A 26,164-nucleotide genomic window follows, 5' to 3' on the forward strand; every position below is an offset into this window, starting at 1 on the left:
AGGGACTGCCGCAAACGAATGTCTGTGATAAATCCCCATGAGGTGTGTCACTTGTGTTTGGGTTAGGCACACAATTAGAAAGTCCAGTGCCATTATGAATCAGAAGGCAATCTGGGAACGTGAAGCCTTACTTCACTAAACACTGAAAGAAATCTCGGAGGTCCTGCTCAGAGACGAGGGCGTGGACCCATTCTCACTCTTGAAGTTGTTTCCGCGACATGTCCTCGTCCAAATCTTCTGTAAGTCGCAGTACAAGAAGGCCAATCAGGATTTATTCCAGTCCTGCCAGTCTCAGGCTGAGAAGTTGCAGGCATCAGGGTGCCCTGTGGTGATGCTCTCTGTCACCTTCTTAGGAGCTGATCTCTTAACTTATCCCAGTATATCCTGAGTTTTTGGGGTCATTGGCGATGTCGCAACAGATTGAGACCTATACAGAGGCCATGTTGCAAACCCACCTCTGGTTGTGCTCTGATGCTGGAGCCAACTTTCAATCCTGCTTCATAGTCCATGCTAGTCCTTGCAACATCAGCACTGCCCCGATAGTACAGAAGAAAGTTCCATTATCTTGTAGGGAATTTCTATGTATAGTCATAAGCACTGAATAGTACTGCCCACGTACAGGGACCTTTGAGCACTTTTTCAAAATATCATAAGTGGAAGTTTTCGCCTTTCTCCAGGAAGGCCTGCAATGTCACTTGAGAATTTGACAGATAATGCAGCCTGTTTACATAGGCTACGCTGGCTGAACTCTCCATTTTAAAATAAGGACAATGGCCAGCACGTTATAATTTGAGAATATTTTGTTAACAGAATGAACCCCCCTCACAAACCCCTTTTGCATGATAGAGATAAAAGAGGGAACAACAGAGTAGCCCTATAGGCTGCCATTATATGGCTAAAAAAAGAGTGTACCTTTTAAGAACTCAGAGACCACTAGAATCCCATCATGCACAGCTGGTAGCAGTTGCTTCAGTTCTTTTATCCAGCTCCTGCTGACAGGATCCTGGAACATTGAACTCAACCATTTTTTTTTTTTTCTCTCAGAAAAATTCATCTGAATTTCAGTGACAACTTTCATTCAACGTTTTTGGTTTTCCCCCACCTTTTTCTGCCATTTCCATCTGTAGTTTTCATTATAAAAAATGCCATCTTTTTGATGAGTGTCCCGACTGTGGGAGGAAAAAGGCCAAGACTGACCCCACAAAGTGTGTATTCTCGGTCTTCCAGATGCTCACATACCTGACACCTACAAGGTTTGTAAGACCTTTTTCAGGCGCACCCTTACGTGATAGGGAGAAGATTTGCCGTCAAGGTATGGAGGGGAGGCGCAAGCAGAAGACCCAATCTACAGGTGGGACCTCAGGGCGAGGAGAGGCACAGCCCTTTTCCCAGGCTCTGTCATTGGCCTCTTGAGGGCACTCTAGTCAAAAAAGGCTTGAAAAACGCCATAGGTCCCGGTCGACGTTGAGAAGAGGTGCAGCGCCGACCTGTTCAGTCTCTCCGTGGGTCAACGTTAGAGACTGCGCATATCGACATATGAGTGAAGAAGACCGACAATACCTGTGAAACCATCGTCACACCGAAGAGCGTTGACTTCGGAGTTCCCTGACATCGAGACACTCTCACTGCCGAGGCCCTTATCAGTGTCGACTCATCACGGTCAGTCGCAGTCTAAATCAAGGTCGATGTCAGCAAAACATACTCTGGCGAGACATTGATGTCATATGACATCGAGAAGTAGATCGACGTCGAGGGGGGAGAGGAAGATCAAAGTCCATCATGATTCAGATTCCTCACCTCCAATAAGTGTGCAGAAAGAGGAGGTGAATCTATAGCTGTCCAGACTCGGATTATTCCTGCATCTATTCTCCATCAAGAGAGGCGCAAGGGGATCTTGCGCCAATATCTACTACACCTCCTCCTCCACAGCCAATGCCTCCTCAACTACCAACAACAGAACCAGCAACATCTCCTTTGAGAACCAGGTCCTGTTGTCCTTCAAGACATCATTCTAGACATCACTCTAGGCACTGTCTGTGGTTTTGTCACACGCCTACAGTTCCAAGTCACTCACATCATTGACGCCATTAGACCAAGTCTTGTTCTGGACACACCACAGAGACTTCCTCTCCTGGTACAGAGAGAAATTCTCCAACTCTCTCTGATTCTCCACCACCACGCATCTCCCTGGTAAATGACATGTCTACATTCCAGTAAGTACTAGTTAGAGGCGCAAACAAGTTAAATAAACCTCTACCTGCGCCAACACAGACGACATCTATCATCTTTGAAACCGCACAGCAAAGTTCAGCATCACGTCCATTATTATCTCTAGTTCCAGGTCTATTGGAACCGACCATGGACCTGTTTTTTACTCCATCGTTCATCAAAGCTGTGCCTTCAGTAAAAATATACCTCCAGACCAAGATCCAGCCTTCCTGCTTTCTGACCCAACATCAGGCTCGGTGGTTGTAGTAGCTGCGAAATAACGGCATGCCACAGCTCCCACTTCTACAGTGTCACCAGATGGGTAGGACAAAAAGTTTGCCACATGGCGCCAACATCAATTTGTCTGCCCAGATCTCGATTTTACATCAGATGATGTTGACTCATTTTTTAGGTCCTTGGTTGGTGACTTCGATGACACTCTTCAAGATCATGCGTACAGCACATAATTTGATGATTTGACTTGCCATTCCCATTTTAAAATTGTGCACTTCAATTAACTTGCTTTGGCACGCTGTGCTTGTCATGGTTGACATTAACATCTCTGTATGTGTTTTAGAGACATTGTTTTTATTATCTTTTTAACACATTTTAAAGATTTTTTAGCAGTAAGCGCCATAGCCTTGTTTGGCTGTTATAACAGAGCCCTATGGGAGTCACTACAACACTTTATTGAACATCTTCCCAGAGAGGACTTTAAAGAAATTATAAATGAAGTCCTAATTGTTTCAAATCATTAGCGCAGCAGCAGACTCCTCTCTACTAGCAGCACATGAGTACTGCCACAAAGTTTCCCTCCGACGACATTCATGGCTTCGTCTCACCTCTTTGAAACCAGAATCTCAACCGAGGATTCTCAATTTACCTTTCTCTGGCACCACCCTTTTCGGTTCTCATACAGATGACAAAATGGCGAGGATGAAAGCAGAATTAGAAACATTTAAAAGTTGTTGGTTTAAAAAAACCTAAAGAGTCAAAGAGATCTTGCAGGCCTTTCCAGCGCCGCTTCTTGTCACAGAGTGTTCAAGTCTCTTGTTGGTACCAAGGTCGCCAGCAGAGTGGTGCTCAGTCCTAACACTTTCAGAGGTCCTACCAGCCTTATGAAAGAAGGCAGGCTATCAATCAGTCAGTGTATTTGTAAAGCGCGCTACCACCCGTGAGGGTCTCAAGGCACTGAGAGGGTGCGGGGTGTGGGGGTTCGGGGGATTGGGGTGCTGCTACTGCTCAAATAGCCAGGTCTTGAGCCGTTTTCTGAAAGTCTGAAGGTCTTCGGTCTGTCGTAGGGGCAGGGGAAGGTTGTTCCAGGTCTTGGCGGCGAGGTGGGAGAAGGATCTGCCTCCGGTAGTCGCTATTCGGATGCGGGGGACGGGGGCGAGGTCGGCTGAGTGGAGTTGGCGGGACGAGGTGTAGAAGGTGAGTCGTCTGAGGTAGGCTGGGCCAGTGTTTTGGAGCGCCTTGTGTGAGTGGGTGAGGAGCTTGAAGGTTATCCCTTTGTTGACGGGTAGCCAGTGTAGGTTTCTCAGAAGGGGAGTGATGTGGCTATGGGGGTGGGCATCGAGGATCAGGTGTGCGGAGGTGTTTTGTATGCGTTGCAGTCGTTTGGCTGGGGCTCCTGCATAGAGGGCGTTTCCGTAGTCCAGTTTGCTGCTGACGAGGTTTTGGGTGACTGTTCTTCTTGTATCTGTGGGGATCCAGCAGTAGATCTTGCGGAGCATGCGGAGGGTGTTGAAGGAGGATGAGTAGACCGCGCAGACTTGCTTGGTCATGGAGAGTGTTGAATTGAGGATGACGCCCAGGTTGCGTGCTTGGTTGGTGGGTGTTGGGGGTGCTCCTAGAGCGGTCCGCCACCAGGAGTCGTCCCAGGCTGAGGGGTTGGTGCCGAGGATGAGGACCTCTGTCTTATCTGAGTTCAACTTCAGTTTGCTGTTCCTCATCCATTCGGTGATAGCCTTCATTCCATTGTGGAGGTTGGATTTGGCGGTGAGGGGGTCCTTGGTGAGGGAGAGGATCAGTTTGGTGTTGTCGGCGTAGGAGATGATGTTGAGGTTGTGTAGTCGGGCGACGTAGGCGAGCGGGGGGATGTAGATGTTGAACAGTGTAGGGCTGAGGGATGATCCTTTGGGAACGCCGCAGATGATCTTGGAGGCTTCGGAATGGAAAGGGTGGAGGCGGATGCTCTTGGTTCTGCCGGAGAGGAAGGAGGTGATCCACTCTAGGGCTTTGTCTCGGATCCCTGCGTTGTGGAGGCGTGTGCATAGGATGCAGTGGCACAGTGTCGAAGGCAGCCGAGAGGTCCAGGAGGATGAGAGCTGCGGTTTCGCCGTGGTCGAGCAGGGCCCTGATGTCGTCGGTGGCCGCGACGAGGGCGGTTTCGGTACTGTGGTTGCTGCGGAACTCTGACTGGGATGGGTCCAGGATGTCGTTTTCTTCGAGGTAGTGTGTCAGTTGTCTGACGATCTTCTCGATGACCTTGGCTGGGAATGGGAGATGGGGGCGGAAGTTCTTGAGGTTTCTCGGGTCCGCCATGGGTTTCTTGAGTAGGGGTTTGATTTTGGCATGCTTCCAGCTTTCGGGGTAGGTCGTGGTCTTGAAGGAGATGTTGATGACTTTGCAGAGGTGGGGTGCGATGGTGGCGCTTGCTTTGAAGGCGGCATGGTTGTCCGGTGTCTGTTCGAGGAGCCACTTTCTTTCCAGTTTCCCGCAGGTTTGCTTGGAGGCTTGAAGGTCTGGGGTGAACTAGCTGCCTCTCTTGTTGGCAGCTCTGTTGGAAGGTTTGTTGAGCGAGGTGAGTGTGTTGGCACAGTCGTCGATCCAGCGCCAGAGGTTGCAGGCAGCGAGGTTGGGATTGGTGGGTTCATTGGGTGGTTTTTGGGCGAGGCTGGTATTCAGCTGGTCCTGGTTGATTTTGCTCCAGTTGCGGCGGGGGATCTGTTGGGTGCGGTGGTGCGTGGTGCTTTTCTGGAAGGTGAAGTGGACGCAGCGGTGGTCGGTCCTTGGGAGTTTGGTGGTGTGGCTGAAGGCGACGTTGGGGCTAGTGGAGAAGACGGTATCCAGCGTGTGGTCGGCGGAGTGTGTTAGAGCAGTGACGAGTTGTCTGAGTCCGAGGGTGGCGAGGTTGTCGATCAGGGTGGTGGAGTTGGGGTCGTTGTTATTCTCTAGGTGGAAGTTCAGATCGCCATGGAGGACGTAGTCAGTGGAGGCTAGGGTGTGCCTGCTGACGAGGTTGGCGATGGAGTCACAGAACTGATGCCGTGGTCCGGGGGGGCCTGTAGATGAGGTTTCCTCTGAGGGCGGTGTTGGGGTTGGTGTGGATCTGGAAGTGCAGGTGTTCAGCTGTGCTGAGGGTGTCTTCGGTGCAGGTTGTAACCCTGATGGTGTTCTTGTGGATGATGGCGATTCTGCCTCCGGTTCCATTGGTGCGATCTCTGTGAGTGATCTTGTAGCCATCCGGAATGGCTATGGCGATGTCTGGGGCTGAGGAGGCATTCATCCAGGTCTCCGTCAGGAAGGCGACGTCCGGGGTGGAGGAGTCGAGTAGGTCCGGTCCCAGAGTTCGATGGCGTGTTTGCGTGCGGAGCGGGTGTTTAGTAGGATGCACCGGAGGTAGTTGCTGTCCGGTTCGGCTATAGGAAGATCGAGTCAGGACCTCCACAAGGAGGCAAGCAGCCATCAGAAACAAAACCATGAATCCTCTCTTTCCCCCTTTTCCGTTGCCCAATCCGGTAGAGGGGAGCATTCAACATTACTTGGCAGAGTGGCAAAATATCACTCAAGACTCACTGGTTCTGAATATTGTTTGCAATGGATACTCTCTCAGGTTTTCTGCTCACCCACCTTCCATTCGACCAAAACCTTTCACATTCCTCAATTATAAGCAGAAGTGGATGTCTTATTGCAGAAGCAGGCAGTAGAGCCCTTCCCTCATCAGCGAGGGACCGGATTTACTCCAGATATTTTCTAATCAAAAAGAAAGACCAGAACTAATTTGAACCCATTCTCCACCTCAAACTGCCCAACAAATAGATTTGTCGAGGAAAAATTCTGGGTGCTGGCTTTACACCAGATCTACCCCCAACTACACCAAGGAGGTTGGCTTTGCTTCATTGACCTTCAAGGTGCATATTTTCATATTCTAGTGTGCAGGAAGCATCAAATTCTTGAGATTCGTAGTGGGGCACTATCACTACCAAGTGCTTCCTTTTGGTCTAAAGTCAGCACCTAGAACATTTTCCAAATGCATGGCAGTAGTGGCAGCCCACCTGCAAAAGCACAAAGTATTTGTCTACCCCTACCTGGACGATTGCCTAATCAAAACGTCCACATTCCAAGAAGCACAACTCCACTACAGTTGGACTCGCGATCTGCTACATTGGTTGGGATTTCAAATAAACCATGCAAAATCAATCTCTGTACCAGTGCAAACAATTCACTACCTGGCAGCATTCATTGTTACCCTTAGAGCAAACGTGTATTGTTCGGAGGAGAGACGCTTATCAATCCTTCGGAAGTCTCAGGCTTTCATGAGAATGTCTCATCCAACTGTGAGAACGGTATCATCCCTCCTCCGCTTGATGGCTTCCTGCATATTCCTCACACCAAATGCTTGTCTTCATATGAGACCTTTATAGGAGTTCCTTGACGACCAATGGGACCAATTGACAGGCAGCTGGGATGACAGGATTCAACTGTCCCAGCATGGAAAACTGTCCCTGAAATGGTGGTACTCTCCAACCAACATCCTGCGAGGAACACCATTCCATTAGGAGATTCCTCCACAAATCATTGTAACGAATGCCTCACTTCTGGAATGGGGGCCCACATGGACACCTTGAAATTCAGGGCAAGTAGCCCAGAGAGAATCTACATATTGCATCAACCTCCTAGAACTGCAAGCAGTTCATCTGGCGCTTGTAGTGTTCCGTCCATTGTTCAGCTACAACTCCCTGCTTGTAGAGATGAACAGTACAACAGCCATGTACTACCTCAACAAGCAGGGAGGAACGAGGTCCAGGTCCTTGTCACATGAAGTCAAGTCAATTTGGAGATGACTTCTGGCCAGGAACTTGTCGATAACTGCCACCACCTTCCCGAAGTGCAAAATACCCAAGCCGATTCTCTCATCAGATTCCTTCAGGACAATCACAAATGGGTTCTAAATGACTTAAGTTGTTCAAAATGTATTCCAACGGTGGGGAGCTCTAGACAACGACATCGCAACCACGGAAAACACCACATGCCTAAACATCCATTGAGGTACTTCTAACCAGGGACTTGGGGAATGCCCTATGGATTAACTGGTCTGGCATGTTTCTCTACGCTTTTCCGTCAGTTCCCCTAATTCCAGCAGTCCTCATCAAGCTGTCTCAGTCGAGAGCCAAGATGATACTCATAGCTCCAGAGTGGCCACATCAGTGGTGGTTCACGAACCTCCTTCACCCAGTCCATCCATCCACATCTCAAGCTGCCACGCAGACTGGATGTTTTGAAGAAATTCAGAGGCCAGATGGTGCATCCCAATCGCGTCTCTTTGAATTTGGCAGCATGGCTCCTGAGCTAGTGCAGTATGGACATCTGAATCTTCCACAAGACTGCATGGACATTCTTAAAGAACACTTGTCTCAACATCAACCTGTTAGAATTGTGGCCATTCACCTGATGCAAACAGCCATCATACCGCCCATCAAAGGGTGGACACCACAGCCACCATGTGATACAGCAACAATTGGTGTGAGGGTGTGGGTGTTCATGGGTTTTGTGCCTGGAAGCACTTTGTCTATAGAGCTAGCTGGAACACCAGAGTGTTTTCCTGGTTGCGAACTACTTGGCAGAATCTTTGAACGCTGGGTCAGACAAACTGAGCTGGCGGCGCCTGGCAGATCATCGAAGTCAGTTCAACTGAGAGGTGGCACAGGGCATCTTTTGGCAGTAAGGAGACCTCTGTCTAGATATTTTTGCCACCGCCAAGAATGCACAATGTGAAAACTTTTTACATGCTTGAGTTTACAATATAACTCTCTCTCGTGTATTGTGCCATCAACCTCATGAGACCATTCATATAGTACACCACTTCCTTCAAAGGTGACTTGAGAGTTCCTTCTGACCCTTCTCTACTCGATGTGAGTGGTCCCTGTACTAGGCAGCCAAACAGAAGCACAAATGGGCAATCTCCTGACGAGCTTATCAGAGGCAAAGCAAGATATCACTTCCTCCTGAGTTTTCTAGTAGAGTTTCTATCATACTCTTAAGAGCTCTCTTAAACCACTCCACTAACCCATTGGTTTGCTGATGGTGCACCGTGGAGAAGTAGTATGTCACAGTTGCTAGCTCCCACCTGCCTTATGTAAGAGGAGATTAAATCGATTCCCCAGTTGGGGATTACTCTATTAGGAAATACTCCTGGAGAGCCTTAGATACTACTTTTGAAGATGTGCTCAGATATACCACCTTGTGATATCTGGTGTCATGGTACACCACGAGCAAAATATACTTGTTGCCTGTTACTGAGGGTGAGTTAACTGGGCCAACAGTATATATTCCTACCTGCTCAAACTGAATGCCTGCAACTGGGAGAAGCACTAAGGGCGTCTCAGTCTTACCTCTAAACTTACCAGTCAGCTGGCAAGTAACACACATCCTATAGAATCTCTGTGTCTCTGTGTATCCCTGGCCAGTAAAACAGAGTTTCCAACCTAGCCTGGGTTAGGATTTATTGGTTCACTGTGCAATATGTCCTCCTCCCAGCCAATATAGTATTTTCTAACCTTTCTTTTGATGACCTTCTCCTGGGCTTCCTTCCAAACTCCCACAAGCATAGGGCTCTCAAATTTGTCCCTTGTAGAATACCTCCCTAGTGAGTGCTCCAGCAGATAACAGTCCTGCTCAACCTGTGATTCAAACTCCAGCACCTGGTCTGCTTCAGTTATCTAACTCCATCTGGAGCAGGAGCAGTGGATACCACAGCCACAACTTTCTCATAGTTTGCCCTGATTCGCTGACTATCTTGTCCTTCTTTCAGAAAATCTGGAATAGTCTGGTCTCAGTCTCATTCTGGGACTGACATGCAGCCTGTGCTCTAGTCAACACAAGAATGTTGCCCAAGCCATGTAGGTTTCTTGGCAATCAGATCAGTGTCCAAGAGACATTTAGCACCTTGCTTGCCGTTCATCCCTACTTCCATCATTGTTGACTTGACAATGATTTCCACATCAGCTCAGGCAATCTGATGTTCCATGTTCTCTCTGCTGGCAACTAAGCCTGTGCGTTGGTACCACAGGGAATCTCCATGGTTGTGAAATACTTCGTCACAACGATAGTTCTTTATCCATAAGAACAGGAACATTTCTCCCACTGATATTACCTTCTAACAAAAGCTTATGGGTCCCTCTTCCAATTGTTTGCATCAACTGGTTTGAATACAACTAGGCCCTCTTGGGTCCCTTCCCCCCAAAATCAACACAGCAGCTATGATGGGTGCAGCTGGTACAGGGATCTTTAACCCTGACAGTCTCTCTTGTAGTGCTTCTTCTTGTGACACTGAAAATAACATATTACTTTGGGTTGGAAAAACTTCTTCCTGACATAGAACCAAAATCCCCTCAGCTCCTTCGGAACTGCCCTCCGCTTTACTTTCTGATCTAGGACTAGTATGTGGAAAGTTTAACTCCCTTTTGCATTTGAGACATTATGCTCTAGCCCATTTGTTGACCATTTTAGCCAACCACTTATTGGCTAACACTACAGGTTTCTCTTAATGACTCTCCGCCAGATCTGACAAATGTTGATTAAGTAGGGTAGGGCAGTCCTCCATGATTTACTCTTAAACCATTACCCGGTCCAGGGCATGAAAATCCCTGGCCTCCATCCCCGTCGCCCACGCATTCCAGTTACTGAGAACTCCAGGAATTCAAGTCTCATTTCACGCATCATCTATTCACTTGCTGTCCTCAAACCTTTGGGGTACTGAGCTGTTTCCAGCCAAGTCCTTCCGATTAGAGCTTCTTTTGTTCACTCTTACGCCATTTGTTTAGAAGGCATTCTCCGAATAACTGTGGTCCATGCCATAGTGAAGCAACTTATGATAGGTGCTCCCTTAGCCTGAGCCTTACAAGTAGTCTCAAAACTCACAATCCATTTTGAAATGTATCTCCCCCACCCCCATACAAGCTCTTTTGGAATTGTGACAAACTCCTGAAAAATTGGAAGTGGAATCACTTTTCCCAGATTTTGCTGACTTAGCTGACATCCTGGACTGCTCTTTCTATAAAGCTATCCTCTTTCTCGTCTTTCATTTTCTGCCTCTCCCTCCCGGCCCTTATTTCCATCCCTTGTGCATATTCTTCCTGTCTCTCCCTCCTTTTTTCTTGTTCCTTGGTAGTTAATGTCAGGATCCTTCCTGGCTTTCCCCTCTTTCTTAGCCTTAGCTTTCCAAAGTCTTGTGTAGACGTAACTCTCCCAAGGGAATCACTTCTGGACTTGGTGGCAGTGCTGCCCTAGAGATTTGTGATGGTGACTGCCTTGGGTAATTGTTGGAAAGCAAATTTTGGGAAATACACTGTGTGTGTCTATGTGAAAACTAAGCTAAGGGGTTAAGATAATTTGGCTCCACACCACTCCCTCCCTGGGCTTCTATAATGGATCTCTCCCCAGAGTTCATCACAGTTTCTTCATTTCCCTCCACTTTCTCCAAGTGGTTTCTAATGTAACACTCAAGGACCGCCATGTCTTCGCTTCTGAGAGTGGTTCACACTCTATCCATGTATAGATCCCTCAACAGGTTTAAGAATGGGGTGTCAAGGCTTACTCCCCCTCAACCTCATACCTGACATTTTGCTGTGTATTCTTCACAGTTGAAAGGTTGGACTTGTTACTCTGTAGCAAGTTGTAACTTAACCTTCGTAGAATCTCACACCATTTTCTGCTTATTGTTAGATCCTGTTTTGGGTGCACATCAAACGGGGGCTACTGGGACACAGTGGGGGGGGGGGGGGAGGGGATGGGGGTGGCTGGGTTTGTTTGCCTCTGATGTCCCACGGTCTGTCCTACTATTGGGTGTCAAGCTGGCCAAGTACACCGAGAAGTCACACAACTCTCGGGATCTTTGTAGAAGGAACTGGGCTCATCTGTAGCAATGAAACTTAATCTGAGTGGGCCTGTAAGACTCCACTCCTGTAACAAAGGTAAACATTTTGATAACAGAATTTCCAAAATTATTTTATGCTGTCACCAACTTGTTACACACATGAAACTGTGACTGAAACAGTACTTCTTTGAAACTACGGAGAGCGTGCTTGCTGCACTCCTCCAAATCCAGGACAGTACTGTAGTCAAAGGGCTGGCCTAGGCGTTCGAGCACACGGTAGATTAACTCAATTCTGGGGTGAGAACCTGAAATAGCAGATGCTCTCTGTTGGGTGAGCAGTGTGTCCTTAACTGTATACCACGCAAGGATCATTTCCTTCCCAGCAGGTGTAGATGGCTATATTTGATCTGAAGGCAGCACGTTGTGCTTTGCATTTTTGATTCTTTAGGCATTTTGAGATTAATCAACATATCATTTACATTTGTGTACCACCTGACCACCTTCTTTAGCATTCACCTTGTGACTCTTGAAAGCAAGTGATACCTTGTCTGGTACATGCCTTGAATAATAACTTTCTGATTTCAGTCTTTTGATTACTGCTGGAGAGCCTGTTGAAAATGATTGCTGTGCTAACTTCTTGAATCCTTGAAGAACTTAACATTCTTCCAATAAAAAGTGTTCAGCTCCCTCATACATATACCATTTCAGTAGCTGAACTAGTTCAGAATATGTCTTACAGTAACCTCTTCTCAGGCTTTCATGTCCTATGAGTTCTAGCACAAAGCGTTAGTTATTTATGTAATACGAAAGAGAACCACAAACAATATCTATAGCTTTCTCTTAAGATTTAACTGTATTTTAGTTAAATATTAACACTTTACTGTTGATAAAATTATGAAATACACAAAGATGATTGAATTAAACATAACCTTTGCGAGCAGCTTGTACGTTTACAAATTTGGCTGTAATCCTGTTTTTACTTGGCAGTTGGTGTTTAGAAATCCACAACTCCTGTCTTAATTCTGAATGTAAATAAAGAGATGGGCTTGGTAAAAAAAGTATTTAAACACAGCAATAAAAGCTTTATTAAAGAAAACCTAAGGTTGTGAAAAATAAAGAAGAGCGATGCATTCAATCTCCACATGGGATTCTTTTTCTAAAATACTTCACTTATTACGCAATGTAACATCCGTGAGGTGTCACATTTTGGACTGCTTGAATGTAATAGAGCAAGTATACCAATTCAGATTTTGAACTGACAAACTTAAGCAAGAACAGCAAGTTCAGCTTCTCTAACAATCTTCACAAGCCATTCAGAGGATACAGCACACGCATGTCATTGCCAGGATCGCATATGTGATCTGGTAGCTCCATGCAAGTTTGCTTTGGATGCTCCAGCTCGAGTTGTGCTATGGAACCAAATCAGTTTTGTATGCATTCTCTTCCTTATTAAGCAGGAGCAAAGTGGTGCCTTGCTCTTATTCCTTTCATGAAACATAGAAATCATAGTGGTACTAGACTCCATCTACTTCTTATCTGCAGACCAAGCCTGTTAAAGAGAAAATGTGGCTCCCCATCAAGTCCTTTCCCTGATTAACTGGCTCACTATGAATCAGGTAGACTGTCTGCCTCATTATGCCATTGTCATGTACTGTTTGTGCCCAGAGAGCTACAAACACCTATTTACTTTAGTACCTACACCTATTTACTTTCTGTTCGATGGCATATGTTGCTGCAGATACACATGTTGAGCACAGTCCGCTGCCTGGTGTTGGGCTCGGAGTATTACAAGTTGTTTTTCTTCGAAGAAGTCTTTTTTGGTCACGGGACCGAAGGACTCCTCCCTCTTCGGCTCCATTGCGCATGGGCGTCGACTCCATCTTAGATTGTTTTTTTTCCGCTGTCGGGTTCGGACGTATTCCTTTTCGCTCCGTGTTTCGGTTCGGAAAGTTAGTCAGAATCTCGGAAGAAAGCGTCGGTATTGTTCCGTTCGGTATCGGGATAGTTAGGTACATCGACACCGATCATCGGAAGACTTTGGGGTAGCTTCGATCCCCCATCGGGGCCCGGTCGGCCCGACCGTGTGCGACATCGAAGCCGATGGAACGGACCCCGTTCCGTTTCTGCCCAAAATGTCACAGTAAGTATCCTTATACAGATCAGCACTTGGTCTGTAACTTGTGCTTGTCCCCCGAGCACAAGGAGGATACCTGTGAGGCCTGTCGAGCCTTCCGGTCCAGAAAAACACTCCGGGACCGAAGAGCCAGGCGTCTACAAATGGCGTCCACGCCGACAAAACAACGTTTCGACGACGAAGAGGAAACATTCTCGGTTCCGGACTCAGAATCCGGAGACTCCGACGTCGAACAACAACAACAAACCGTGAGTAAGACGTCGAAAATAAAAACCATCGAAAAAACAAAAGCCCAGGGGACGCCACTGCCAACAGGCCATGGCTCGACCCATAAAACCGGCGAGCCGTCGAAGGCGCCGAAAAAGGGCACGCCCATAGCGAAGACACCCGACTCCGGTCGAGGGACCGCCATGGAGCAACCTCGGAGCAGAGATAGCGGCTCCGAGAAGCAAAAACAAGATGCCGGCACCGAAAAACATCGGCACCGAGACACACTGCCGAAAGCCACAAAAATTCAGTCGGTACCGAAGCCGAAAAAAGATTCACTCTCGGCGCCGAAAAGTTCCACACCTCCTTCCTACACAGAGGAACAAGGAATAAGTGGCCAGATGCACAGATTTGGACAAGAGCTCCAAAGTGTAGAATCAGACTACACACAAAAGAGACTGTACATCCAACAAGACACAGGGAAGATATCAACCCTTCCCCCAATAATGAGAATAAGAAGGATCGGATTTCTCAAGGATGACGCACAACCACAAGCCAAAGTGGTTAAAAAAGTCACGCCTCCGCCCTCTCCACCACAACAGGCATCGCCGGCACAAACACCGCCACAAATGCACTCACCAGCGCAAACTACTATAAGTCAAGATAATCAGGATCAAGACGCTTGGGACCTATACGACACCCCAGTGCCGGACAATGATCCCGATTCATACCCCACAAAGCCATCACCGCCAGAGGACAGTACCTCATACTCGCAACTGGGGCTAGGGCAGCAGAATTCCACAATGTCCAACTGCATTCCGATCCTATAGAGGATGATTTTTTATTTAACACCCTCTCGGCTACACATAGCCAATATCAATGTCTCCCAATGCTACCAGGGATGTTACGGCACGCAAAACAAATTTTTGAAGAGCCCGTAAAATCAAGAGCCATCACCCCAAGGGTGGATAAGAAATACAAACCACCACCCACAGACCCAGTGTTTATTACTTCGCAGTTACCACCTGACTCCGTAGTAGTAGGGGCAGCTCGCAAAAGAGCAAATTCCCATACATCTGGCGACGCCCCACCTCCGGACAAAGAAAGCCGAAAATTTGATGCGGCAGGAAAAAGAGTCGCATCACAGGCAGCCAACCAATGGCGCATCGCAAATTCCCAAGCGCTGCTAGCCCGATATGACCGCGCACACTGGGATGAGATGCAACTTCTCATAGACCATCTTCCCCAGGAATACCAAAAAAGGGCGCAGCAAATAGTTGAAGAGGGACAAACGATCTCAAACAATCAAATCCGCTCTTCAATGGACGCAGCCGATACTGCAGCAAGAACAGTCAACACTGCTGTCACCATAAGGAGACACGCTTGGCTCCGCACTTCAGGGTTCAAACCTGAAATCCAGCAGGCTGTCCTTAATATGCCCTTCAACGAGAAACAACTTTTTGGCCCTGAAGTGGACACAGCCATTGAAAAACTTAAAAAGGACACAGACACGGCCAAAGCCATGGGCGCACTCTACTCCCCGCAGAGCAGAGGCTCTTTTAGAAAAACGCCATTTAGAGGGGGGTTTTGTGGCCAACCCACAGACACCACCAGCCAACAAACAAGAACCACACCATATCAGGGTTCATTCCAAAGGGGAAATTTCAGGGGATATAGAGGGGGTCAATTCCCAAGGAGTAGGGGAAGATTCCAGACTCCAAAAACACCTCCACCTAAACAGTGACTTTCAAGTCACACAACCCCTTCACTCAACACCAGTGGGGGGAAGACTAAGCCAATTCTACCAATCTTGGCAGCAGATTACAACAGACAATTGGGTACTAGCAATAATCCAACATGGCTATTGCATAGAATTCCACAAATTCCCACCAAACATCCCTCCAAAAACACGCAAAATGTCACCACAACATTTAGAACTTTTAGGACTAGAAGTTCAAGCACTACTGCAAAAGGATGCAATAGAGTTAGTACCAGTACAACAAAAAAACACAGGAGTTTACTCCCTGTACTTTCTAATTCCAAAAAAAGACAAAACATTAAGACCAATATTAGATCTCAGGACACTAAATACCTACATCATATCGGACCACTTTCACATGGTCACAATACAAGACATCATTCCACTGCTCAAACAGCAAGATTACATGACCACATTAGACCTAAAAGATGCGTACTTTCATATACCGATACATCCTTCTCACAGAAAGTACCTAAGGTTCGTATTCAAAGGAATACATTACCAATTCAAGGTGTTGCCATTCGGAATAACAACTGCACCAAGAGTATTCACAAAATGTCTAGCAGTAGTAGCAGCACATATCAGGAGACAACGAATACATGTGTTTCCTTACCTAGACGATTGGCTAATCAAAACCAACACAGTAAGAAAGTGCACAAACAACACCACATATGTCATACAAACCCTTCACAAACTGGGTTTCTCCATCAACTATACAAAGTCACACCTCGAACCGTGTCAGACACAACAATATCTAGGGGCAACCATCAACACATCAAAAGGAATTGCCACTCCAAGTCCACAAAGAGTTCAAGCATTCCACAAGGTAATAAGTGCTATGTTTCCAAACCAAAAGATACAAGCAAAATTTGTGCTAAAACCTCTAGGCATGATGTCATCATGCATAGCCATTGTCCCAAACGCAAGTCTACACATGCAACCCTTACAACAGTGCCTAGCATCACAATGGTCACAAGCACAGGGTCAACTTCTAGATCTGGTGTTGGTAGACCGCCAAACATACCTCTCGCTTCTATGGTGGAACAGCAAGAATTTAAACAAAGGGCGGACATTTCAGGACCCAGTGCCTCAATACGTTATAACAACAGATGCTTCCATGACAGGGTGGGGAGCACACCTCAATCACCACAGCATTCAAGGACAATGGGACGTACACCAAACAAAATTTCATATAAATTACCTAGAACTCTTAGCAGTATTTCTAGCGTTAAAAGCCTTTCAACCCATAATAACACACAAATACATTCTTGTCAAAACAGACAACATGACAACAATGTATTATTTAAACAAACAAGGAGGAACACACTCAACACAATTGTGTCTCCTAACACAAAAAATATGGCAGTGGGCGATTCACAACCACATTCGCCTAATAGCACAATTTATTCCAGGGATCCAAAACCAACTAGCAGACAACCTTTCGCGAGATCACCAACAAGTCCACGAATGGGAAATTCACCCCCAAGTTCTGAACAATTACTTTCAAATTTGGGGAACACCCCAGATAGATTTGTTCGCAACAAAAGAAAACGCAAAATGCCAAAACTTTGCATCCAGGTACCCACACCGCGAATCACAAGGCAATGCTCTATGGATGAGTTGGTCAGGGATATTTGCATACGCTTTTCCCCCTCTCCCTCTCCTTCCATATCTAGTAAACAAATTGAGTCAAAACCAACTCAAACTCATACTGATAGCACCCACATGGGCAAGACAACCTTGGTATACAACTCTACTAGACCTTTCACTAGTACCGCATGTCAAACTACCCAACAGACCAGATCTGTTAACACAACACAAACAACAGATCAGGCATCCAAACCCAGCATCATTGAATCTAGCAATTTGGCTCCTGAAATCCTAGAATTCAGACACTTAGACCTCACACAAGAATGTATGGAGGTCATAAAACAATCTAGAAAAGCTTCCACTAGACACTGCTATGCATCTAAGTGGAAAAGATTTGTTTGCTACTGCCATACCAATCAAATCCAACCATTGCATGCCTCTACAAAGGACATAGTGGGATACTTACTACATTTGCAAAAAGCAAACCTCGCTTTTTCATCTATAAAAATACACCTCGCAGCAATATCTGCTTACCTACAAACTACTCATTCATCGTCTCTATTTAGAATACCAGTTATTAAAGCATTCATGGAAGGGCTAAAAAGAATTATACCACCAAGAACACCACCAGTTCCTTCACGGAACCTTAACATCGTCTTAACAAGACTCATGGGTCCACCTTTTGAGCCCATGCATTCCTGTGAAATGCAATATTTAACGTGGAAAGTCGCATTTCTCATTGCAATCACATCCCTCAGAAGAGTAAGTGAAATACAGGCATTTACCATACAAGAACCATTTATCCAAATACACAAAAATAAAATAGTTCTAAGAACAAATCCAAAATTTCTACCAAAAGTAATCTCACCATTCCATTTAAATCAAACAGTAGAATTACCAGTGTTCTTCCCACAGCCAGATTCCGTGGCTGAAAGGGCACTACATACATTAGACATCAAAAGAGCACTAATGTACTACATTGACAGAACAAAGTTAATCAGGAAAACAAAACAACTGTTCATAGCTTTTCAAAAACCACACATAGGAAATCCAATCTCTAAACAAGGCATTGCTAGATGGATAGTCAGATGTATTCAAACATGCTATCTTAAAGCCAAGAGAGAATTGCCTACACCAAAGGCACACTCAACCAGAAAGAAAGGTGCTACAATGGCCTTTCTAGGAAACATTCCTATGAGCGAAATATGTAAGGCTGCAACCTGGTCTACGCCTCATACATTTACTAAACACTACTGTGTAGATGTACTAAATGCACAACAAGCTACAGTGGGCCAAGCTGTACTAAGAACATTATTCCAAACTACTTCAACTCCTACAGGCTAAACCACCGCTTTTAGGGGAGGTAACTGCTTTATAGTCTATGCTCAACATGTGTATCTGCAGCAACATATGCCATCGAACTGAAAATGTCACTTACCCAGTGTACATCTGTTCGTGGCATTAGTCGCTGCAGATTCACATGTGCCCTCCCGCCTCCCCGGGAAGCCTGTAGCCGTTTAGAAGTAAATCTTGAATCTTAAACATTTGTACATTTGTAAATAATTATTATAAACTTTTTATGTACATACGTAGTCACTCCATTGCATGGGCACTATTTATAGCAAACAACTCCAGCCTCACCCTCTGCGGGGAAAACAATCTAAGATGGAGTCGACGCCCATGCGCAATGGAGCCGAAGAGGGAGGAGTCCTTCGGTCCCGTGACCAAAAAAGACTTCTTCGAAGAAAAACAACTTGTAATACTCCGAGCCCAACACCAGGCAGCGGACTGTGCTCAACATGTGAATCTGCAGCGACTAATGCCACGAACAGATGTACACTGGGTAAGTGACATTTTCATTCCTATGCAGCTGTTGAGCCTGTATTACTAGTTCTTTGATAGCATATTTTGCTTTTTCCATATAAATCTTTTTCTTTTTTTTTTCATACAAACACACTTGTAGACCGCTTCAAAAATATATTTATTTGGCAAATTACTTCGTGTTGGGTCCTAAAAAAAATGCCACTTTTGATGGTTCCAAATTAACCATTTAAACATTTGCAATTCTCACCACGTTATTTGGCTTGTCCATAGTGCACAGTTAACATTAGTGCAGTGTCATGTTCTGTCACCATCCATGTAAAAAGAGCCTGCAGATGAAAAAGGTGTAAATTTAGCCTACTTCAATGGACATTTATCTCTTTTTCCCTTTCTTATAAACTTTCAACCTCATAGTAACCACTGAAGAGAGCTTCAGCCATAACTAAGCCATGTGCTGACATTAATATTTTCCATAAACGTATCCAAAGAGCAAATGTTAAGAAGAGTAACAGTTAAGTCATTCTTGTGATTCCTGTTAGAAATGGGGTTTCTGGTTGGCTAGGGTATGCACCTATGCCAGGCAGACCCACCACTCTAGTCAGGGTAAGGGAGTTAACCAAGATAAGCAAGATAACCCTGCTCACCCCCTTAGTATCTTGGCCAGAGCAGTCAGTCTTATCCCAGAGGCAATATGTGAAGTATTTGCACAACACACACCCGGGATACAATAAATACACCACAAAAGAGACTCCAGACAATATTATGTACAAACTAAATAAATATTATTCATAAGTCATTGGCCAAAGCCACATGCAACTGTTATTACCGTGCCAACTAGGCAATTGTCAAACATCATGAGTGCAAATATAAGAAACATTTCCACATTGCACATGTCATGAAAACACCCTCCCCATGCATTCAATGCCGTCCTTAAAATATGCTTGTTATCCTGACATGCAAGAATCAAACAACATCTATTATAACATCGGGCATGAAATGCAGCGGGAAATAAATAAAGCACTTCATTCACCGTAAAAGTATATGGTACAGGACTCCTGGGCTCCTATTACATATTCTATGGTAATTTGACAACGACTGTAGGTTCCAGGGACAGCTGCACCCCTGACTCCTAAACGTGGCCAGCACACTCCATCTTCTCTCGAGTATTGCTCTCCAGAAATGCAGGCAATCACACTAGGGGAACAGTGTTACTTTGGATGAGCCCTCCGGCTTAGGGGTCTTGGCTGGCACGAAGCCCAGCACTCTAGACTACCCCCGACCCGATCCAGAGTACTTGAGAGTGACTTTCCCCACAGGTGCTTAAGGGAGTGGGGGGGTGATGCGTGTCAGTTTCCAATGGGGGACTCTGCTGCCCCCAGACAACCACCTAGGAAGCGATCCACGGCTGCTGGCCGCAAACATGCGGTGCGGCTACCTCCAAGGGAGGCGCCTCTGACCTCCTTTCAGGACTGTGGCGGCAGCCTCCCGGGACCCCCTGGAGGGGGGGGGTAACACGCAGCAGGATCCGCAGGGAGACCTCACTGGCTCCACCCCACACCTGTTTAAGACGCAGTCCACGGCAGCCAACCGCAAACATGCGGTGCGGCTACCTCCTAGAGAGGTGCTTCCGACCTCCTCTTCTCAGGACTCCAGCGTCAGCCTCCCGGGCCCACTGAAAGGCTGCTATGTCCTCTGCCCTTCATGGGCGATGACGGCCTCACAGGGCCCTGGTGGGGCTACTGGAGCCGTGGCAGTGATAGCACAACAGCTGATCGGAGCGCCGCCAGGTCACTCAAGGCTCTCACAGCAGGAGTGGGTGCCTGTTTGTACCCCGGGGGTACTGATTGGTCCGCACTCCTAGGCTCTGCTGGCAGACGCTGCTGTAATCCTTCTCTGCCTCCCCAGACCCTCCTTGTGGTTGGGTAGAGCGCTCTCCATGCACCCCATGGAATCCTGTCAATCGCTCACCACGTGCTAAACCATCAGGATTCCCACAGAAGTTTCCAGCTGCCAGGTGATGCGCTGATCGATCCAAGCAGATCCTCCTCACTGCAGCTTGCTCGTGGTTACAGGAAGGTAGCTCCCAGCCCGCGCCACAGTACAAGGGAAACAAAAGATATTATAGCACTGACCAGGCACTACATCTGCTGGGGCAGCAGTGTCATCTGGAAAATTAGATGCTGGCCCCTGGGAGATCACTGGGGGGGAATTAATCACACAGAAGCAAGATACCAGGAGCAGGCCAGCACATTAGGGTCCTTGAGGTGAAGTGGCAGTCCCTCTTGTGACCCAGTGGGCCACAAGTCAGCGGAACATGCAGGTCATTCTTAATGTGGTTCCTTGCAGCACAGCAGTCTCTGGTGCAGCATGCAGACCAGCAGCATCTGGTTTCAAGTCCACCCTGTGTCTAAAAACATGGGGCTACAGCCCCTATACTTCAGACATTAGCCCTGGCTCAAGTCATCAGTAGGGGGTAAACGAGCCCTTAGTTTGAGGCCAGTACACAGCATATACAAATGTAAGTGCACCCCAACTCCCTCTCTCCTATCCCAGGAAGACCATTCAGTATGCAGATGTAATCCTGTTACACCTCCACCCTCCTTGTGTGATGACTGTTAGGAAAGTATGCACAGCGCCCAGCTGCCACTCTACCCTAGACGTGGATTGAAGTCTGGATGCAAACCACAAGAGGGATAAGCACAGTGAAATGCCCACTCTCCAAAAGTGGCATTTCCACAGTAGTAATAAAAAATCCACCTACACCGATAAGCAGGATTTTTTACCACTATGCCAGACATACCAAACATGCCCGCGCTACCACATAAGTTCCTTTAAGGGAATTCCCAATGCTAGCCTACGAAAGGAGCAGGCCTCACAGCAGTGAGAAACCAAATAGGCTGTTTGTCACTACTAGAACATGCCACACAATGAAGGCACATGTCCTACCTTTTACTTACACCGCACCCTGCTCGTAGGACTTCCTAGGGTCTACCTTAGGGGTGACCTATGTGTAGTAGAAAGAGAGTTTCAGACATGGCAAGTAACTTTAAATGGTAAGCCCACGTGGCAGTAAACTGTGAATGCAGCCCCTGAAGTGGCAGGCCTGAGACAGGTTTGAAAGGCTACTTCTGTGGGTGGCGCAAGCTGTAGTGCAGGCTCACTAGTAGCATTTAATTTACAGGCCCTGGATTTATGGGATACCACCGTACAAGGGACTTAGAGGTAAAGTAAATGTGCCAAACAGATGTTAGCCAATAATACCAAGTTTAAAGGAGCGATCACCCACACTTCAGCACTAATCAAAGGAGTCAGAAATATAGGAGGAAGAAGGCAAAAAGTTTTGGAGTAACCCTGCAGAAAGGGCCAGGTCCAACACCTCCTTATTTTAGTTTGAGCCTAAAACAATACAGCTGTTTGAGTGCAAAATGCCTATTGTGGGCTCACCAAGAACTTACAGGGTCTTATAGACTGCTCATTGATTACCAGTTGTTGACTTTGTCATCAGTCACATTTGCTTGCTTCTTATTCAGCGGCTTTTCTTTTTACCAGCTTGTCCAAAGAGTTTTTGTCCCTCCCTTTGAGCATACCCCTTTTACCATCTCTATAATTGTCTGGCTTTTTTCCTTCCTCTGATCACGTTTAGGAAATTACATCTTTTTTTCTTTGGTTAAGTAGTTCATAAAAGTGCTTGTGTTTTCTAGTGGTCTCCCGCGTGTGCTTCTCAACCCCTCCACCCCGCTTCGTGTTGCTGTCTCTCGCAAGTGTGCTTTTGCCCACCCCCACACATGACTTTTTGTACTCTCCAATGTGTTTCCTATGGTTTTGTCTCCTTTTGTGTGCTTCAGTCCCCATAATTTGTGTTGCTCCCTTTCTGATGTGCTTCTTTTCCAATCTCCACCATCCCCCTTTGGTTTTAATTAATGTGCTCCTCATGCTGACTCCCTGTTGATTCCAGGTCTTGAACTCTGGAAGAGCTGGGGAGGTCCGTAGATGAAAGGATAGCTCATTCCATGTCGCTGCCAAGCAGAAGGAGTGACCTCTGTATCTGTTATGTCAGATGCGGGGTTAAGTGTTAGAGAAAGGGATGCAGAGCAGAGGTGCCTGGTGGACTGATGGAAGTTTAGGTGGAGGTTCAAGTAGGCAGGTCTCCAGTTGTGTTGGGCCTTGTATGTATGGGTCACTAGCTTGAACTGGCATCTTTTCTTTACAGGGAGCCACTGGAGTGCCCTGAGGTAGTGGGTGAGGTGAGCTAGTCTAGGGAGATCCAGAATGAGCCTGGCTACCGAGTTCTGTATGGTCTGTAGTTGTCGAAGGAGGAGAGCTGCTACCCCTTTGTAGAGAGTGTTTCCATATTCCAGTCGGCTAGAGATGAGGGCCTGGGTTATGGTGCTATTGGAGCTTTGGGGTAGTCATTTGATTATTTTAAGAGCCTTCGACCCCCTGTGTCGAAGGCTGCCGAGAGTTCTAGGAGAATCAGAGCCACAGTCTCCTTGGTTGAGCAGGGCTGGATGTTGTCGGTAGCTGCGATGAGGGCTGTCTCTGTGCTGTTGTTGCTGTGGAATCCGGATTGAGAGGAGTTTAATAGAAGGTTCTGTTCCAGATAAGTGGAGAGTTGTTGGTTGATGGCTTTTTCTAATACTTTGGTTGGGAACGGGAGCAGGGAGATCAGCTGGTAGTTATTGAGTGTGCTGGTGTCTGCTGGTGGTTTCTTTAGTAGGGCATTAACTTCTGCGTGTTTCCAATCCTCGAGGAAGGGTGGCCGTGGCAATTGAGTTGTTGAACAAGGTGGTGAGTACGTGGCTGATTCTGGTTTCACCTAGGTTGACTGGTTAAGTAATGTTTCTCACTGTTTTAGTGTAATTTGTGTTTAATAGGATGTAATGACATATTTTGGGTTTCTCAATTCTTTCCAGGCCATTGACTGTCTGAAACTGATGAGCATAATCCATTACTGTACTTGTCACAAATATTGGAGAATTTGGACAACAAATCTCAGACTCCAGGCATAACCCAAAGGGATTGGAATAATTTATGGCTTGTCCACTTTAGTTGTCCTGTAAAATTTGGAAAAGTCCATGCAGTCTGGCTCTATTTTGCTGTTATTTATTTATTTTATTGAACAAACTCAAGTCAGTAGTGCCTTTGTACACAGTACGGTTCTTTCTGAAGTGGTTCAATATTGGGATTCAGTCACTATTTCCTTGAACTTGCTAAAAGATGAGATTAAACAGCTGGGACAGTTTTATTGCATATATACTGAAACATGACATTTATTTTCAGCCATGATTTCAGCATGCATTCCTCACTATTGAGCAAAATAATCATGTTTCTTGCGCTATTATGATTGGAGCAGCTCTTGAATTCTGCGAGCTGGGTGTTTGGTTGATCTAGTTCTCTAAATTCTCACACCTTTAGCTCCATACTTGGAGGAATATAATATATGTACCCTGTCTGTGCCTTAATGACTTAACTTGACCACTCAGTCTCTTGTACTACTGTTTTTGTTCTCGCCCCATTTCCACCAAATTGAACAGAAAAAGACTGAATGGAATGAATGTATACAGTTACTTTAAAACCTGTCTCTCAGGTACCCGTTTCCATAGTGAGCATCTTTGTTGAAGAGTTTGGGTCAGACTGATGAAGCCCCAAGACCCTGCAGAAAATATTATGCAGGCTTCTTACCACTACACCTCTGGTCAGAAAGCTTGGGATACCATTAGTTAGCTGCCTCCTTAGCCATGAGGTGGAAACCTAGTCTAACCCAAGGCCATAGTCTACCTTTTATTCCTACTGTGTCCATCAGTTGCTGAGTCGTAGAACCTACTTTGAAAAGGACCACCATTCCAATTTGAGGCAAGAACAGAAGTCTTTCTTGAATCTCAGCCTTTTACTGTTCATAAACTGAGGTGGCAGGCTCAGTGTTGGTCAACATGTAGAAAGCATCTGAGATTTAAAATCTGAATATAATTGGCAAAAGAAAAGGATCTGACATCACTAGTACTTAACAGCATTTGCATGTTGACCTAGTTTAAGTACTTAAATAAGGTGAGGAGCATTCTGCTTTATGATCGCTGGATGTATCATGTAAAAGTTTAGCAAATTAGAACCTTCTGGAAATGCCTGTATATAATCAGTTAGTGAGCAAATCGATGTAGGCTGAATATTTACCAAGGAACTCGGGTAAAACTTTTGTTTTTAGCAATAGAGGAACTTTTTGTTGCACATTTTTGTAAAGAGGCCCACATTCAGCACTCCCTTAATCTTTTGACCTATTGTAAATAATACAATCTCTTTCAATTGTTTCCTATAGGTAGATCGTCTTGATGTTGTGAACAAGCAGTTTGTTCGTGTGGTTCCTGCTCCAGGAGTCCACTCTGATGTAAGATCCATGAATACGTAACATATTGCATATTTGTCGTTTTTTTGTTTTTTAAATTTTAAAATAGTAGTTAAAAATGTTTTGAAAGGCAATGACTTGAAGCTTCATTTGAGCTGAGCTACTTTTTTTTTGTTTCTCTGCTTCAGGAAGGTTATGTATAATTTACTGTTCTCAATTGTTTACACAGAACTATGTCTGGTTCAGTATTGGCAGCGTGGACTCATTTGAACGGAATCTGGAGACTGCTCAACAGGAGCTCGGCATAGACGGATCCAATAGAGTCTCTGTCATTTACTCTACAGAGAGCGATGGGTAAGTGAGAGAAATGAAAAATATCTAAGACATGATATTGATTCTAATTTGGCGATGGCACAAAATTTATTTACATTAAATTATTTTTATTTTAAAATATTGTTTTACCCTTATTTGTATATAATCCCATGTACATACTTTTGAAAACTTGTTCATTTAGACCTTATATGGACAAAAACACGATTTGCCTCATTTTTAGTGAAAGCACCTGTCAAGATTAAAGTGCAACTGTATGTAGGAGGGTTCCCCTTTTGGCATGGTTCTCAGCACAATAAACCGCAACTGATGCGAGTATTGGATCAATTGTAAAATGCACACAGAGAGCTTGTTAGAGATGCCCTCTGTATTTTACACAGCCCTTTGATGCAGGACTGACCAGTCTGCCCCCACCAGACAAGTTTCTGACCCCATGGGGTGAGAGTCTTTGCACTTTCTTGGGTCAGTAACAAAGCCTGCTCTGGGTGAAGGTGCTTTACACCTCCCCCCCTACAGGAACTGCAATACTTGACGTTGAGCCTCAAAGGTTCAGGCCTCCTGTTACAGTGCCCCAGGGCACACCAGCTAGTGGAGATGCTCGTCCTGGCCCACGCCCCACTTTTGGAAGCAGGTCCAGCTGGAAAATTAGGTAAGACAAGGGGAAGTGACCCCCTCCTTGCA

The 26,164-nt window shown here is 46.0% G+C and overlaps 1 protein-coding gene across 4 annotated transcripts in view; it reads left to right on the plus strand.

Moving 5' to 3' along the window:
* The window catches only part of LOC138267469 (mitochondrial inner membrane m-AAA protease component AFG3L1-like), a 431,197-nt gene that overhangs the window by 75,158 nt on the left and 329,875 nt on the right, over positions 1 to 26,164 (plus strand). For all 4 annotated transcript variants that reach the window (XM_069216427.1, XM_069216425.1, XM_069216426.1 and 1 more), the window contains 2 exons: positions 25,127 to 25,195; positions 25,383 to 25,507. In XM_069216427.1, coding sequence (XP_069072528.1) covers positions 25,127 to 25,195; positions 25,383 to 25,507 — 194 coding nt within the window. The remainder of the gene's footprint in view (positions 1 to 25,126; positions 25,196 to 25,382; positions 25,508 to 26,164) is intronic.

This window comes from Pleurodeles waltl, chromosome 12, assembly GCF_031143425.1.
Source record: "Pleurodeles waltl isolate 20211129_DDA chromosome 12, aPleWal1.hap1.20221129, whole genome shotgun sequence".
NCBI classification, from domain to species: Eukaryota; Metazoa; Chordata; class Amphibia; order Caudata; family Salamandridae; genus Pleurodeles; species Pleurodeles waltl.